Source organism: Brugia malayi (assembly GCF_000002995.4).
Source record: "Brugia malayi strain FR3 genome assembly, contig: Bm_v4_ChrX_scaffold_001, whole genome shotgun sequence".
Lineage (NCBI taxonomy): Eukaryota > Metazoa > Nematoda > Chromadorea > Rhabditida > Onchocercidae > Brugia > Brugia malayi.
Genome location: NW_025062479.1, coordinates 26,181 through 41,773, shown reverse-complemented (window position 1 = coordinate 41,773; position 15,593 = coordinate 26,181). Strand labels below are relative to the sequence as shown.

The 15,593-nt window shown below is 28.3% G+C and overlaps 4 protein-coding genes across 6 annotated transcripts; 2 read left to right on the top strand and 2 right to left on the bottom strand.

Moving 5' to 3' along the window:
- Positions 1-1,061: 1,061 nt before the first annotated feature.
- Positions 1,062-3,544, top strand: Bm12794 (uncharacterized protein; the record flags this gene model as incomplete). 2 transcript variants are annotated; one of them, XM_043073077.1, is made up of 6 exons in its annotated part: positions 1,062-1,134; positions 2,040-2,171; positions 2,424-2,604; positions 2,746-2,855; positions 3,010-3,113; positions 3,422-3,544. In XM_043073077.1, the coding sequence occupies 6 exons, from the start codon at positions 1,062-1,064 to the stop codon at positions 3,542-3,544; spliced, it is 723 nt and encodes a 240-aa protein (XP_042929011.1). The 2 variants fall into 2 exon arrangements, with proteins under 2 accessions (XP_042929011.1, XP_042929012.1); XM_043073078.1 differs by lacking the exon at positions 1,062-1,134 and having other exon boundaries at positions 2,138-2,171.
- A 980-nt stretch (positions 3,545-4,524) lies between these two features.
- Positions 4,525-6,470, top strand: Bm6304 (the record flags this gene model as incomplete). 2 transcript variants are annotated; one of them, XM_043073075.1, is made up of 6 exons in its annotated part: positions 4,525-4,563; positions 4,796-4,986; positions 5,331-5,536; positions 5,767-5,855; positions 5,951-6,103; positions 6,387-6,470. In XM_043073075.1, 6 exons carry the CDS (start codon positions 4,525-4,527, stop codon positions 6,468-6,470), a joined length of 762 nt encoding a protein of 253 aa, XP_042929009.1. The 2 variants fall into 2 exon arrangements, with proteins under 2 accessions (XP_042929009.1, XP_042929010.1); XM_043073076.1 differs by lacking the exon at positions 4,525-4,563 and having other exon boundaries at positions 4,823-4,986.
- Positions 6,471-7,767: 1,297 nt separating this feature from the next.
- Positions 7,768-8,589, bottom strand: Bm4910 (Zinc knuckle family protein; the record flags this gene model as incomplete). Its single annotated transcript, XM_001896672.1, has 3 exons — positions 7,768-7,976; positions 8,188-8,313; positions 8,481-8,589. The coding sequence occupies 3 exons, from the start codon at positions 8,587-8,589 to the stop codon at positions 7,768-7,770; spliced, it is 444 nt and encodes a 147-aa protein (XP_001896707.1).
- Positions 8,590-12,429: 3,840 nt separating this feature from the next.
- On the bottom strand, positions 12,430-15,024 carry Bm4911 (Uncharacterized protein; the record flags this gene model as incomplete). The annotated part of the gene is made up of 3 exons (XM_043073074.1): positions 12,430-12,549; positions 13,086-13,267; positions 14,925-15,024. 3 exons carry the CDS (start codon positions 15,022-15,024, stop codon positions 12,430-12,432), a joined length of 402 nt encoding a protein of 133 aa, XP_042929008.1.
- Positions 15,025-15,593: the final 569 nt, after the last annotated feature.

Genomic DNA, 15,593 nt, shown 5'->3' with positions numbered 1-15,593 from the left:
ACATTTCTTTGTTGAAATTAGTATAGCAATTGTGGTATGGTTTAAATTTTTGGAAATTTTTAACTATCTATTGAATTTTATTAATTAAAATATAGTCTATAGATGAAGCACGATACTGTTTGTTGATATATATTCAATACATATCACTTTTTTCCTTTTTTTTTTTTCTACATGAATTATTTAAATAAGCATTCATTATCTGCAATATCATTATGCATAAATGATACATGAATAGTGAAATCCGGTTTTCATGTAATTTAAAATCAGTTTTTTGATTAAATAATTTTGCTACATTGATGGTTTTAGTGATAAAAATATCAAGTTAATATCAAATTGTTGCAGTGCATGGAAGAAATATCTGTATATCATTTTTATCATTCAAATGATAACGAGAAAATATGAATGTATATTATGAATGGGTGTATAATTATGTATTCTAGCATAATTTCGTTTAAAAAAAAAAAAAAAACGAAGTTTATATATGATGGTTTCATTTTATATTTTATACTGATAATTTATTTATTTATTTTTTTGAATAGAATGAAGGAATTTTTGTCTTTTTAACTTTCTAAAAAAATGACTCATCTTCCTTTCATCTTTTTTTTTCTATTCCTCATCTTTTCAAAACAGGTATTTCTGTTTCTCTTAATGTATGGCGTCATAACGAAATGCCATTTTTCCTAAGTAAATAAATTAATCAATATCATTCGATAATATCATTCAAAAAAAAAACGAATTTATCAATCTTATTGCGCCTTTTCAAATAATTTCTTATTTTGATTAATTTTAGAAGACAAAAAAAAAAAAAAAAAGACGAAAAAATTCTTTTCTAATTACTTTCACAATGCGAAAAAAAAAAAAAAAAAAAAAAAACATGCGCTCATCTAATCATTTGCCACAATTCTTTCATTATTGATGCATTTCAATTTCGTCGATTTTGAAACAAAGAAGTGTCAAAGTTAAATTTCACCTTTTTTAAGCTATTTTTTCCTTTGTTTTCTTTTCTTTTCTTTTTTTTTTTTTTTTTAGATATCATCTATATTTATGCATACAGAAATACGATGCTATTTTACAATTGCTTATTCTCGCTTGGTACTTTTATAATGGTAATCAATGCTAAGACAAAAAATTCAGGTCAGTTTAATGTTTAAAATATTATCGAAAATTACGAAAATAATATAGTTTGTCGATTTTTTTACTTTTTAAATAAATTTTTTTTCTTCTGTTGTTTTGTTTTTCGTTTTTTTTTTTTTTTTTTTGCTTTTCTTTTTGTTGAAATAAATCCAATAATTTGAGTCAAAATAGTTTTATTATGTTTTAAACATTTGGCATGAAAATTATCCCAAGTGTTTCAAATATTTTTTTGATTTTTCTTGATTTTTCAGTGATAAGATAAAGTAGTGAAAAGTTGTTTTAGCGTAAAATAAATTGCGCCATATTTTAATATGTAATTGTATTGGCAAATTTGTAGTTGTCCTGCGTCATTATTTTTGATGATAAATCTATGAATGATTTTATATTTTTGAAATAAAAGAAAATACATTTTGAGTAAAATTGATTTACTTAAACAAGAGCTTAATCGACTTAAAATAAAACATCATAATTTCTTTATTCAAACTACCAATTAACTTTTTCTACGACTGAAACAAATATTCTTGTACATTTAACGGTCAAAACATAATATTTCTTTATCAAAAATACTTTCTACAAAAATATTTTTCATTTTTATTTTGTGAATTTTTTATGGAACATTTTTTGAAACATTCCTATCAAAAATTTCTCAAAGCGTATATATTTACATGAATGACTTTTTAATTTTTTTTAAACTCTTCATTCGTCTGTAATGTTTCACTTTTTTTTTTTTTTTAAACATTGCATATAAAGTTTTGATTAATGAAAAAGTAAAGTACATTAAAGATTTCATCCATAACATTAATTGAAAAAAAAAAAATCAAACATATAACATATTAGAAACTGTTTTATTGAATTTTTAAAGCATAAATTTATGATGCATGTATACAATTCTATTTATTTTGTAGCAGATAAATGCAGAGATCTGGATCGACATTGTTCTGATTTAATTGCACAAGATGGAAGTCAGTGTTTGAAATCAGCATTTGCCAAGAAAAATTGTTTAATGACATGTATGATATGTGGTGAAATCGAGAAAAGTTAGCACTTACATGAGGACATTTTTTCTTTTTTTAAATCATTTTTTTATTTTAAATTTATATTTACTATATGCATGAAGCAGTATTTTGATAATTCATTTCATACAATTTCTATTTCCAATTCTGCTCAGCATAATTCATATATATATATATATATATGAATTGAAGTATAGAATGGTATATATATGAACTAAAGGAAATTTGAACTTATCAAGCTTAATGTGGTTATTCTTATAGGTCAAAATATTTCAGAATATGATGTACGTTATGTACCAGAATTATTGAAGCCACTAGCCTGGTTAATTGGAATTTGGCGTGCTGAATCTGGTGGCAAAGCAATCTTTCCAACAATACCTGTATTTACATATGGGGAACAAATTGAATTTTCATTGCCAACTTCCAGCTTAAAAGCTCTTAAAGCACTTAACTATACGTAAATTTTTCGATTATTTAATTAATTAACAAATTATTATGTGTTAAATCAACAAATATATCATCAGCTTATCAAACTTATCAAAAATCATTAAATTAACATTTTAATATCAAATAATTTTAACAATAAATGTAATTTCAGAGCTTTTGCATGGGATATGAATAATCGTGAGGAGTTGCATAGTGAATATGGTTTTATAACTATGAAACCGAATACAAAAGAAGTTGCTTTGTCAACTGTTATGAACAATGGTATTTGAACAAGTACTGTTAGCAAATCCGGTCCCCGGTTATATTTCAGGAAAAGTAGCAAAGATTATTCCATCTATCAAATACCAATTTATACATTGAGTAGCAAATAGAAATAGTAAATTTCATCCCGCTAAATTTCAATGATTAATTTTAGGCTTTGTAATGATTGAACAAGGTCCATTGCATGGAAAATCAATTAAACTTGTTTTGCAAGATATTGGTCGAATAAGTTTCAGTCGAGATTTACCAGTACATGGGGTTTGAATATATTCACATTATTCCTGCTTTAATTTTCACTCCATTAATAAAAAACTACAATCTTATCATGATAAGAAAGCAATAAGGATAAAGTTAATTTGTCTGAAATATAGAAACTTAATTGAATAGCTTTATGTAACACTGATATTTCATATCAGATTATTAAAAGTAAATGATCCTAAGTAAGATAAACATAACTGTTTCCTAATAATATTTGAAATAAAAATGATGTCGAAATTATATCATTATAATATTAAAAAAATAAAAAAAAAAAAAAAAAAAAAAAAAACTGTAAACAAATTTTGCAGACAATTCGAGAATTTCGATTGTTGGACATCGAAACACTTGAACAACGATTTATGATGGAAACTTTAACACATCGGATGCAAATGCATACTTCTATTCGATATAAAAAAATTTATCCGAAATAAATTAAGAAAATTCAATCCAAAAAAGAAAAAGAAAATAAAAAACAAAAAATAAAAGGAAAAAAAAAAAAACCCTTGTTCACATAAGATCAAGAGATAACTACTGATAATTCTCTGCTCAAGGTCTTACTGATCATTTCTGACCAATCATATCTTATTACAATTATTATCAAGGAATAAGATTAATATTTGCAGAGATCGTTTGATTCCGAAATTTTTGTGAAATGTGGGAAAATCGAATGAAAAAATTGCTTAATTAACTGATATGTTGAATTAATTAGAACAAAAAAAATCTAAAAATCTCGACAATGCAAGCTAAAACACATAATAATAAACAAGAAAAAAAAAAAGTGTACGGAAAGTTTTATAAATTGTAGCTATTCTTTAGATATGCTACGTTTTCACTTTCAATCTCTGCCACAATGTGAGAGTTCCTGCTATTTTCAGTATCTCATATTCTACCATATAAGACATAACATACACTATTTCACCAATTTTACGTGTCTCTGCTTCAACTCTATTTCTTACGCTCTCGTTCATAAGCCTCGTCATAGAGCACACTGCATCACTAATTCTGGCCATCTCTGCTTCAACTCTATTTCTCACGCTTTCGTTCATAAGCCTCGCTACATAACTCACATCGTATCTATCACCATTTCTAACTATTTCTGCTTCCACCCCCTTTTTCTTACACTCTCTTTCGTTCATTTTTCAAGCAATATTTGCGTTTTCCTCATGCGTCCTGTTTCTCCTCCACTCCAATGAATCTTATGTCCGTAGTCACTAGGATTGTCTCGTAGTTTCTTGTATCTCTCAGTTGTTAAATTGATGTTCTGGAAGGAAGATTTGGGTTTCTCTTTTCGCTGGGAATGCGTGCTCGGTCGTTATGTCTTGTCAGTCCGAAGTCTTTTTCAGGAACGTATAAAATATAACTTTTCGGAAATTCTAAACAAATACAACTGTGTGACCTGTCATTCCTCAAGATGACGCCATTGTCTGCAAACTGGAAACAACTGCAAGAGGTAATTTTTGGATGGAATTCCCATGGTTTGAATGAAATTCCCATAACTGCCTAGTTCCGAATTTTTGATTTCACTTTCTGAGTTTCGTAAGACCTGCAAGCCATATAAGTTAAATAACTTACTTTTCACAGTTCACTTGATCTTCATTATTGAATAAAACGAGTCGACTTTGCTTACATCACGCGATTGTACTTTTCCAGCCATTATAGAGCTATATTATGGCTGATTGTAGGAACTGAAGCAGGAGAAGACGAAATCGATGGAAAAAGCTAATGGTAATCCATATAATGGGAGCACCATCTGTAAACGCAAAAAAATGGCTCGTTTAGCCAAGAAGAAAGTGAATCGACAGAAACTTGACAGAGAAAGAGGAGCTAGTGGTTCAGACATTTCATCTTTAGGAGTTATAGGGAGTCAACAAAAGTAAGTGAATTGTTCATTTTTATAACCTTTTTTATTCATTACTTTTAAATTGTGTCATGAATTTGATTGCTGAACGGGATTATTTGCGATTACTTTGTAAATAAAATTCGTGAAACAGACTGTATTATCAGCAATTATTTTTTGATTTTTAAAGTTGAGGAATATAATAATTTGATTGTTAAAAAAGAAAAAAGTCATAATAGTAGCAGTTTATTAAACAAATTGATAAATGCTTGTTTGGATCACTAGTTAAAGAGGAATTTGAATTATTGTCACAAGTGGATTTTAAGGCGAAGTTTGTGGGAATGATAATTGTGATAACTTTCCATAAGTGATCTGTTTAGCAGGGAAAACGAGTTAACGAACGTGCTTGGAGTAGATTGTGAATATGTTGGCGTTGGCATTGATGGTAGTGATAACATGCTTGCAAGGATTTCAATTGTAAATATGCAGGGTGAATGTATTTATGATAAGTACGTGAAACCAAGAGAGAATATAACGGATTACCGCACAGCAGTAAGCGGCATTAGGCCTATTAATTTGGTGAATGGTAAGTTATTTGACAATCGTTATACTTCATCCAGCCAGATTATTGAGAATTTCAGTGCAGTGGTTAACGACAGCATTATCAGGTCAAACTGTCGGTTTTTATATCACTCGATTGCATCTTTTTTTTTATCATTTTTTAGAATAGGAAAAGTAGCGGACAAAGATGAGCAAGCAGTGAGTATTTAATGCATTATTTCATTGCAAACCTATGCTGTAACTTAAAATTTATAGGAGAACCGTTCCAGAAAGTTCAATTAGAGGTGCACAAATTACTCAGCGGTCGAACTGTTGTCGGACATTCTCTCAAAAATGACTTCAAAGTAAGTTTCAGCTTGATAATTTAATATTAAAATAGGAGTGCATCATATATAGGAAGAGAGAGAGAGAAAAAGATCAACGGATCTGTCATTTTCAGGTTTTGAGTCTTTCTCATACGCGCAAGATGACACGAGATACCGCCACATACTTGCCATTCCGCAAAATTTTGAACCTTTCACGAACTCCATCACTGAAATTACTGGCAAAACAGCTACTGGGTATTGATATTCAGAACGGAGAGCATGATTCGGTTAATACTTCTTTGCTATTTCAAAAATACATGTTTATTGAAAAGCTTTTGGACAACCTCATAGAAAAAAAGTATTTATGAAATTGGTGAGATGGATTAGCTATCGAATGTACTATCCTCACCACATTCTTTTACAGTTAAAGGCTTAGCAGTTTCAAGCCATGAAGCCCAGTTCTCCCTCTGAATCGTTTGAGTAGATATGGTTACACATAAATCCTGATATCCAGGGAAGGATATATTAGTAGTTTGAATTATTAGGAACTTTGAATTTCGTAAGTTTTAGATCGTTGACGCACGAGTCGCAATGCGGTTATACGTTTTGCATCGAAAACAGTGGGAAAATTACGTCCGGTCTCGTAATCGATGATCATTTCACATCGCTCATTTGCTGTTTCTCGTTCCCTTAAGATATTCTGAATGCCTAACAAGCAATAAAAGTTATTTGAACGATAGATCATGACTAATCTCCCACATCACAACTTGCATTACGCCAGCACCTCTATGAGTTATATTCTGTTACATGATTAACATCCCATCCATGTCTACTCACGTAATACCCACTTGAAATCATGGATATGAGGCGACTCGTGTTTTCCTTAAATGTAAATCGTCTTGCCTCACATTTAAGACCCCAGGTCTGCTATTTCTGCGTTTAAAAAAAAAAAAAAAAGAAAAAAAAAAATAAAAAAAGGAACATTTTTCTCTAAGGAAAATTTTGTAGAATTATTACACTGTAATTTTAGTAAGCAACACACCCTTTTATTACTTCCAATACAGGATACACAATGCAAACAGGAGCCTAGCTGCAAGAAAATAGAGAAAACACTGTTATACACAATCGAATACCAAAAGTTCTTTTGAGGCAATTCATTCGGAACAAGAATGTGAAAGAAGAATTTCAAGAATAACCGAAACGAGAGATTCTTTATTAAAAACACATACCGCCCTTATACAAATTATCGGAGACACTAAACAATGAAGAACTCAAATCAGATAAAAGATATACTTTCACCGCCAGTCACACAGGAAAAGATCACCTAATTAAAGAAAACAAAATTCAGCAGCGAAAAAAAAAAAAAAAAAAAAACAACACAGTTCGTAACACCGAGATAGCGAGAATTGAATGACTTTTACAGAGATTTTGAAAACATTGAAAACCGTTTCTCGTGTATAAATATTTTAAGACATGGCTTTTTTTTTTTCTTTTGCTTACAAAATAAAGGACTTTATGCGTAGGTGTATGTGTGTGTGTATATGTGAATGGATGTAAGACAAGGGAGGGAACCTTTAGAAAATCATTTTTTGTCTTGAAAAAGAAACAAAAATAACAACGAGGAGGATAAAGCGCCAATCTATCGTTGATCATGTTGGTGGCAAATGGCAGGTAGGAGAAAATGAACTTATACTCATATCTGAAGTCTCAATTAAAAACAGTTACAATGTATTCCATGGAACCCCATTACAAAAGGGAAGAGGAAATCCATAGCTGAAAAAGAGACATGCAACAAATTGCTCAAAAAAAGGACAGAAACAAAAAAGTGCAATAAAGCGTCAGAATACACCACCATAAATTTGGTATATATTGGAAAATCTCCCCTACCGTAAAATTAACCTCCCCCTGATCAAAAAATAGTATGGCGTCGCCTATCTCTCCGAATACGTTTTTAATCACTGCGGTCACTACGCGGACATTCACGACTGATATGCCCTATTTGTTGACAATTATAACACCGTTTCGACTGATCTGAACCAGAATCCGGGCAATCACGTGAAATGTGACCAAATCTGCCACAGTTATAACACTTCTGATTCCCACCACCAGCAGCACCAACGCGACGTTCTGTAGGACACTCTCGAGCAAAATGCCCAAAACCTAAAAAAAAAAATGGGGTTCAATCTGATACCTGTGCCCAAAACCTAATGTTTACTGAAAATAATGAAATACTTCTATGAAGCTTATTCAGTGTACACCCAATTCCTATCAGGAAGCACACCACATTAAATAAAGGTACAGTTCTACCATAAATGTTGCAATCATCCGATAAACCGTATAAAATTAGCGAAAAATCATCAAAATCATTTACCACCACACTGGTAACATTCACTCTGACCAGAACGTCCACCACCGCGTCCACCGTAATAGCGTCCACCACCACGCTGGTTCGGGCACTCTCGTGCAAAATGTCCCGACTGTCCGCAATTAAAACAATCTGAAATGAATGAAATTGCTGAAAATCTAAGTAGCGCTAATCATACTATGTGAAAAATAGCTATATCAGAAAATTTTGATTTTCATTTCAGAATTTCTTTAGCTAAAGCTTAAAATATACACCCATCCTGCACTATCACATAAAACACGTTAGGAAAAAAAATAAACCTCCTCCAGCTCCTCGTCGGCCGGCCTCCTGAATTTGGGTAGGGCAATTCCTAGCAAAATGTCCTTTTTCGTTGCATTTGTAGCACCTCTCTGGGTCGTTGTTACTCATGGCTCCAGAATACTCCTACCTCGTCTCTTCAACCGCCTCCGACTTACTCTCACACCGCAATGCACGCGTCACACGCCACCTACACACCTAAATAGAAAATCGACCATATAAAGAAGCAAAAAATGCAAATTACGATAATAACGAACTATCCAAAAATGATGAGTTATGAAAGCAATCGAAATATCATGCTAGTTGTAAATTAGGGTACATTATTACACTGTAGGAAACCGCCGCACAAGCATACACCAATAAGCATGATTTTCAATCAGTTAATGAAATTACAGATTAGTTTGGAGATATCCGGTCATCAACCGTATTTATCCCAGTTCCAGGAAATTCGACAAAGAAAGAACTTTTTGATTACACTTCTTCAAATTAGTGACTATTCGGAAATTTCAAAATCTGTCACCATCCTCTCAATAAAATAAAAAAGCATTAATTCCCCTGTTACATTTCACAAGAATAACCACAAAGCCATATCATAAAGCCATTAACAATCAGCTTGGATATCACAGTACAGTTCGATTTGATAGAACCATCAAACGGCCTGCTAAATAATAACGAACTATCCAAAAAGAACAGGAAAATAAGGCACGGTGTATTGATGAATGACACTTTAAGCTTACTTAAAATAATAGTCACAATGCTGTCCAAAACATATAGAGTCAAGTTTTCCCACACTTAATTGAATAAGACTTAACAGAATAACCTGATGAAGGCCTTTAATGCGAACAACAATTTCAGTTATTAGACACTTAATTACAACCTTCAAACCATCTTACAATCCATCACACTAAACACCCCTATAAGTCAAGTAACCCAAATTACACAAAAAAACACACCTGTCTTGGCACTCCGCCATTAAAATAACCACCGTAATCCAGCCTTCGTTTTAGGAGTATAAAGGTACTTTCCAGTTACACATATATTTCCGATCGTATACTCATTTGAAATTGTCAACATTATCTTTTATACTTATTCCATTTCATTAAGCTCATTAATTAGAGTCACACATTGGCCAGTATCAAAACAATACTTAATCAAGTTAGATAACTATTAACAAACAAATAAATCATTAGCAAAGACCAATAAATCAGATTAGCAAATAACAAGCCAACAACCAATCAAACAACCTTCAACAATCTAATTCCGACAATTTACAAAGAAAAAAAAAAGAAAGAGAAAAAAGCAAACAACAAACACTTTAAAAAAAATTAAGAAATGATCGACAGATCAACAATCAAATCAACCAATCTATCCACTTCTGAATATCGAACTTGATTCGCTGTAATATTCGAATTATAGTCAAATCTATGGCGAAAATCCCTGAAGTATGAATGATGAATTTTAGTTTTCTGGAAATCAAATGTAAATGAGTCAATTAATTAATTAAATAAGCAAAGAAAAAAACAAAGTAAAATAGGTAGATTAAGTAAATTAATAAAAACTTAGTTAAATAAAATAAATAAACAAATCAATTAATTTAATTGAATTAGATAGGTAAATGAAACATTTAGAATAATTAAAATAGATAAGTAAATAAAATAAAATAAAACAAAAAACAAATGAATAAATAAAATAACTAAATAAGCAAATAAATAAATAGATAAATAAAATTCTGGAAATTATTCAGCATATGTATCAATGCAATTCCTTAAAATCAATGAGAGTTTCGAATTTTCAAAGATATTTCAATGCAAATATAAATTAAAATTAATGAAATTAGTCTACTTAATATTGTACTTTTAAACAATTCTAAGGAATTTTAATGTAAATTTAGGTGAAAGAAACGATTCACTTGAATAATACTATAATTTTTCCATTTTTCCATTTTTTGTTTTGTTTTGTTTTGTTTCTTTCTTTTAGACTTTTGTAAGTGAGAAGATTTATTAAGAAGATCATTAATGACCACTGAATTCACTTGTCCGAATGAAATGACCAATTAAATAACGATATGTGTCAAGCAATTACTGTTGTTATTTTGAGCGTTAATGTCTTGAAAATTAATTCAAAATTTTTATTTCCTAATGGGTAATATAATTGTGTCTATTTATTGTCAATGCATAATAATTTAAAAATAGATCGATCTGACCGAGTATGCAAATGACCTATCACGCTCCAGTTATCCTGTTGTTGATCCCAATAAATCATCATCATATGACTACCCACTGGTCATTTTCTGGCATTTTTGCTCCCAGTGTGTAGAGAGAATATTGAAACAATTCTCTAGTTCAGTAATTATGTATCATTTCTGAATGAAACTTTCATATCATCCACAAAAATTATTCCATCTAGCATTAAAATTTTAGCATTGAAAATTTAAATTTGTGAAAATATCTTTTTTTTTCAATGATTTCTAAGCATCTAATAATGTTACAATGTTTAATTTCAAGAAAAAAAAAATCTTAAAATTATGCATGTAATTTTTGTAATTTACTTGTTTGTTCTTAATGCTTATAATAGAAATGTAAATCAGTTAATTCTCTTTATTTTATTTTACTGTTTTTGCTTGTAACCAATTTCTTATTTTTGTTGGATGATTAGTTTGATTATTTAATAGTTCAAAATAAGGGTGAAGTAAACAAAAACAAATCAAAAGTAAAAATTTTCGTCATTTATTATGGCAGCTGTATTTCATACAATACGAAATATTCCAATGGAGCTTTTTTTTAAAGCTCCATTGGAAAAAAAAAAAATCTAAAAAAAATTTTAGATTGTTCTAATTTTTTTTTTTTTTTTTTTGCACATAAATTTGCATATTTCAAATGATAAATAAGTTGACATTTAAGTAACAGAAATTTGCTCAGTAATGTTTAATGAAAGAAAGCAATTCATTTTATAACACATTGAATAATTCATGTAAAAGATTTATTTTATAAAATTTAATTAACAAAAAAAAAAAAAAAAAAAAAAAAAAAAATTATTTAACAATTGATTAAATTGCATTGAAAAAAGAAAAGCTTTTTTTTACATTAGCTGTTTTATTCATTTATTCAGTAACGCTTAATTTGATGAAAATTAATTATGCAAAAGAAAATAAAAAAAAAAAAACTAAAAATAGTGGATGAATAAAAATGATAAAATAAACCTTAAATAATATTTCTACACATATTTATGAAAGAGCATACTGATATTTAGAAATTTCAATGAACTAACTGCTCGGAAAATTTTGATCAAATTTTAAGCGAAAAGAGAAAAAAGAAGGATGAAGGAAAAATATGTTTTTTTTATTAAAAATTTGATGTTACGCATAAAATTCTGAATAATCTCAGATTAGAAAGCTACAAAATATGTTTTGTTAATTACGATGTAAATTATTTTATCCTCTTTTTTTCAGCGCTTAAGAGAAAAAAAAAAATGATAAAACAAGAGAATAAGCGAAAGTTTTAATATATTAAAACACTCAGAATTTGAAAGTAAAATTATCCTGTAACTAATCCTTAATTTCAATTAGGCAAAAGAAAAAAAAAACCTTGGTTATGATATGAAAATTTAAAGCTAACTTAAACTTTCAATTAAAATATTCATATGATATACATGAAATATATGTATAAGAAGAATAAAAATGAATCCGATACAAAGTCATCAAAATAATAATATGAATATGACTGATGCTATTTACTGTAAAAAAATTTTAATTAAATATCAAATTAACTGAAAAATATTTTAACATTATTAGCCAAACTTTAAAAGCACACTCTCAATAAGTAAAAGAAAAAAGTGATGAAAAAAAGGATTGAGTTAAAATTTGCCCTACCAATTTGACTTCTATAATTTATTAAATGATAATAAAAATTATATTGGGATAGGAAAAAGTTTTATTTTTCGTTTTTTTTTTTTTTAAAAACGACAATCAACAAATTGCAATATTCTTCTTAATATTGTCCAAGCATACTGTGAACCATCAACATTGGTACATGTTGCAACCAAACTTGGTGATGAAGTTATTGATGTCCTTTGCTGTAAGTTTATAAATTATTACTTAAAGCATCGGAAACAACATTTTTGTAATTTCGTTTTAAAGTGATTAGGAAAGTAAAAAGAAAAAATTATTTAAAAAAAAAAAAAATGAAGAAAAATAAAAAAGTTATTTAAAGTCAAAAAAAAAAAATTATTTAACATTTTTAGCAGTAAATGAATATATCAACAAAGAAACATGTATTTTGAAGCAAGTAAAGAAAAAAAAATGTTTAAAATTTCCATCATTCTAGGATTAAATTTCTACCTTGAACAAATTTAATTTTTGTTCAATTTATTATGAATAAACACTTTTTTTTTTTAAAGCTTTTCAGTTAATTTTGCTTTGAAAAATTTGAATGAGTAAAATTGAGCAAAATTTGTGAAAAAAAAAAAAAAAAAAGGAAAAAGCTAAAGAAAATGAATGAGCAAAATTTTAAGTTTAAAAATGGCTGAATTAACAAAAAATCTGTAGCAAAAAATTAACTGAGGAAAAAATAGCTAGAAGTAATCCGAAAATTAATAGTTAGTTTTAAAACCTGATCATATCCCTCAACTGTTGCCGGTCGACCTCTTTCGGTGCATGTTATTGTAACTGTTGCTCCTTGGCTATGTGTATTACCAAAACTAACATCGCTGTAATCAAATCGATATTGATCATCTTGATCAACTGATTTTACCGGATATAAGATTAAATCGGAGCATTGACCGGCTATATATGCTAAAATCAAATGATTAATTTTTAGAATGATTAGAAATTTGTTGTTTAAAAATAAATCTAAGATGTTTGAAAAATAAAACGAATTGATCGAACAACTGGAAGAGATTGAAAAGAGTGGAGAGAAAAGGTAAAAGAACTGATTTAACTGGATGGAAATGATTATTCGAGCTGGAAAATGCTCATTGTGCATTTCAAAAGATTGATTTAAATTTCAAGAAAAATGGCCATAACGAAATGATACTTAAGTATTCAAATGAGAGGATAATAATTATTCCGATATTTTATTTTTAACTTCTGAAAATTTCTTATGAATACAATATTCCTTTCATATGGGTCCATTTGAGCATTAGATAGAAATGAGTTCAATGTTGTTCGCTTATCGTATTCTTATTGAATTTTAAAACTGAACACTAATTGTTTAATTGATAGTTGAATATAAAAAATTGGCTGAAAATGACACTTTTAATGAATTATTTCCATTTTTGCAATTTTAAAAATTACAGAAATGGATTACTCAATCAGATCAAATTAATTTCATTAAATCAATTCCTAAATTATAATCAATCAGATTAAATTAATTTCATTTTCAAATTAACATAATTTTGATTTTTTTCCAGATTCTATACACTGATGAAAAATAAATATGACTACTTATAATTGCTTCTTAAGTTATTGTAAGTAGGTTCAATTTCTGGATTTTTTATTTCTGCTCTTTCCGATGTTGGTAACTTTTCTCGTCCTTTTTTTACAACATTTTTAATAACAGTTTAACAAGTGTTAAAGATATTAACTTGGATAAGCCAGGCGTTCAAAAGTTTTTATAATAAAAGTTTGAAATTATTTGTTTGATTACATTACTCTTATGTTTTTTTTCATTTAATTGTAAAACTGTTAATTAAAAAAAAAAAAAAAAAAGGAAACTGCAAACTATGCTTTTTTTAAGTAAAGGAAACAATAGATGCATAACAAATAAACGTTTTTTTTTTTTTTTTTTCAAAGTAAAACTTAAAAATTTTGAAAGTGAAAGGACTGAAATAATGTTTTTAAAATAATATTTTCTTATTTGTTTAAAATAATACTTTCTTATTTTCACTTTAAAGGATATATTAATAAAATTCGATAAAGTAAAAAATTGTCATGTATCATTAAAATGTGCTTATATTCAGGAAAATTGTAACTTGATTAAATTGTGAAAATAGAAATTAGAAAGATCTTTGGTATTCAAAGAAGAAAAGGAAATAAGAAAAAATATTGAGTTAAAAGTTCAGTTTAATATTAATTATGATATTTGTATCAGATAAATTACAAAATGCATGAGTTTAATGGAAAAGCATCAAATTATTTTTAACTTCTGTTGACTGTAACGAAATTTTTCATTTTCCAACTGAAATACAAAAACTTAACAATGTAATCATAAAATACCAGGAATTTAAGTTGTTGGAATAAAAATTATTTTATAAATTTTAAACTGCCTAAAAATACATGTAATTAAATGATAATACATGTTTAATATAATAAATGATTTGCTATAAAACCCGAATACCATACATGTCTAACAAAGTAAACATTATATATTTATTGTAAACATTTCTAAAACTTTTGAAAATATAAACGAAAAAGTTTCAAATTTAAAAGATGGAGAAAAATCAAAACAAACTTGGATCTTGATTTGGAATAAATCCTGGTGGTGCACAACCATAAATAACTGCTGATATGATTAGAGTGATAATAATAGTAATTGGCTGGAGTGATACCATTTAATAAATTGTTAATTGTTAGCCAAATTATTCAGATTTCTTCTTCGAATCGATTGTAAAATTATTAACCTTTAGATTAATTTCTTCTATTCTTTCGTCTTTTATTTTTTTTAAACGAAAAAAAAAAAAAAAAAAAAAAAAAAAAAAACAAAGGAAAGAAAGAGAAGATAAAAATAAATTTTAAATTAAATCATACAACCAAATAACACAACAACAACAACAACAAATGGACAACAGTTCATTTAAAACAGATATGAGGGCAAAAGGATTTTTAATTTTCCGCGCCATATCATTAGCTTTTCATTCTCATTTTGAGTTCTATTTATTAAAAATTTTTACTCCAACAATGGATCTGTTGTTAGTTAGATAAAAATAGTGCATGATACAATGTGAGTGAGGGGGAGAGAGAGAGAGAGAGGGAGAGGGTAGAACAAGAAAAAAAAAAAGATAAATGAGAAAATATTACAATTCGAATTGATGGATAAAATGGGAAAAAGGTTTATAGGGATAGGTAAATACCTGTTTAGGTATAATCCATATAGGATCTATCCTATACAACAGCTGGTTAC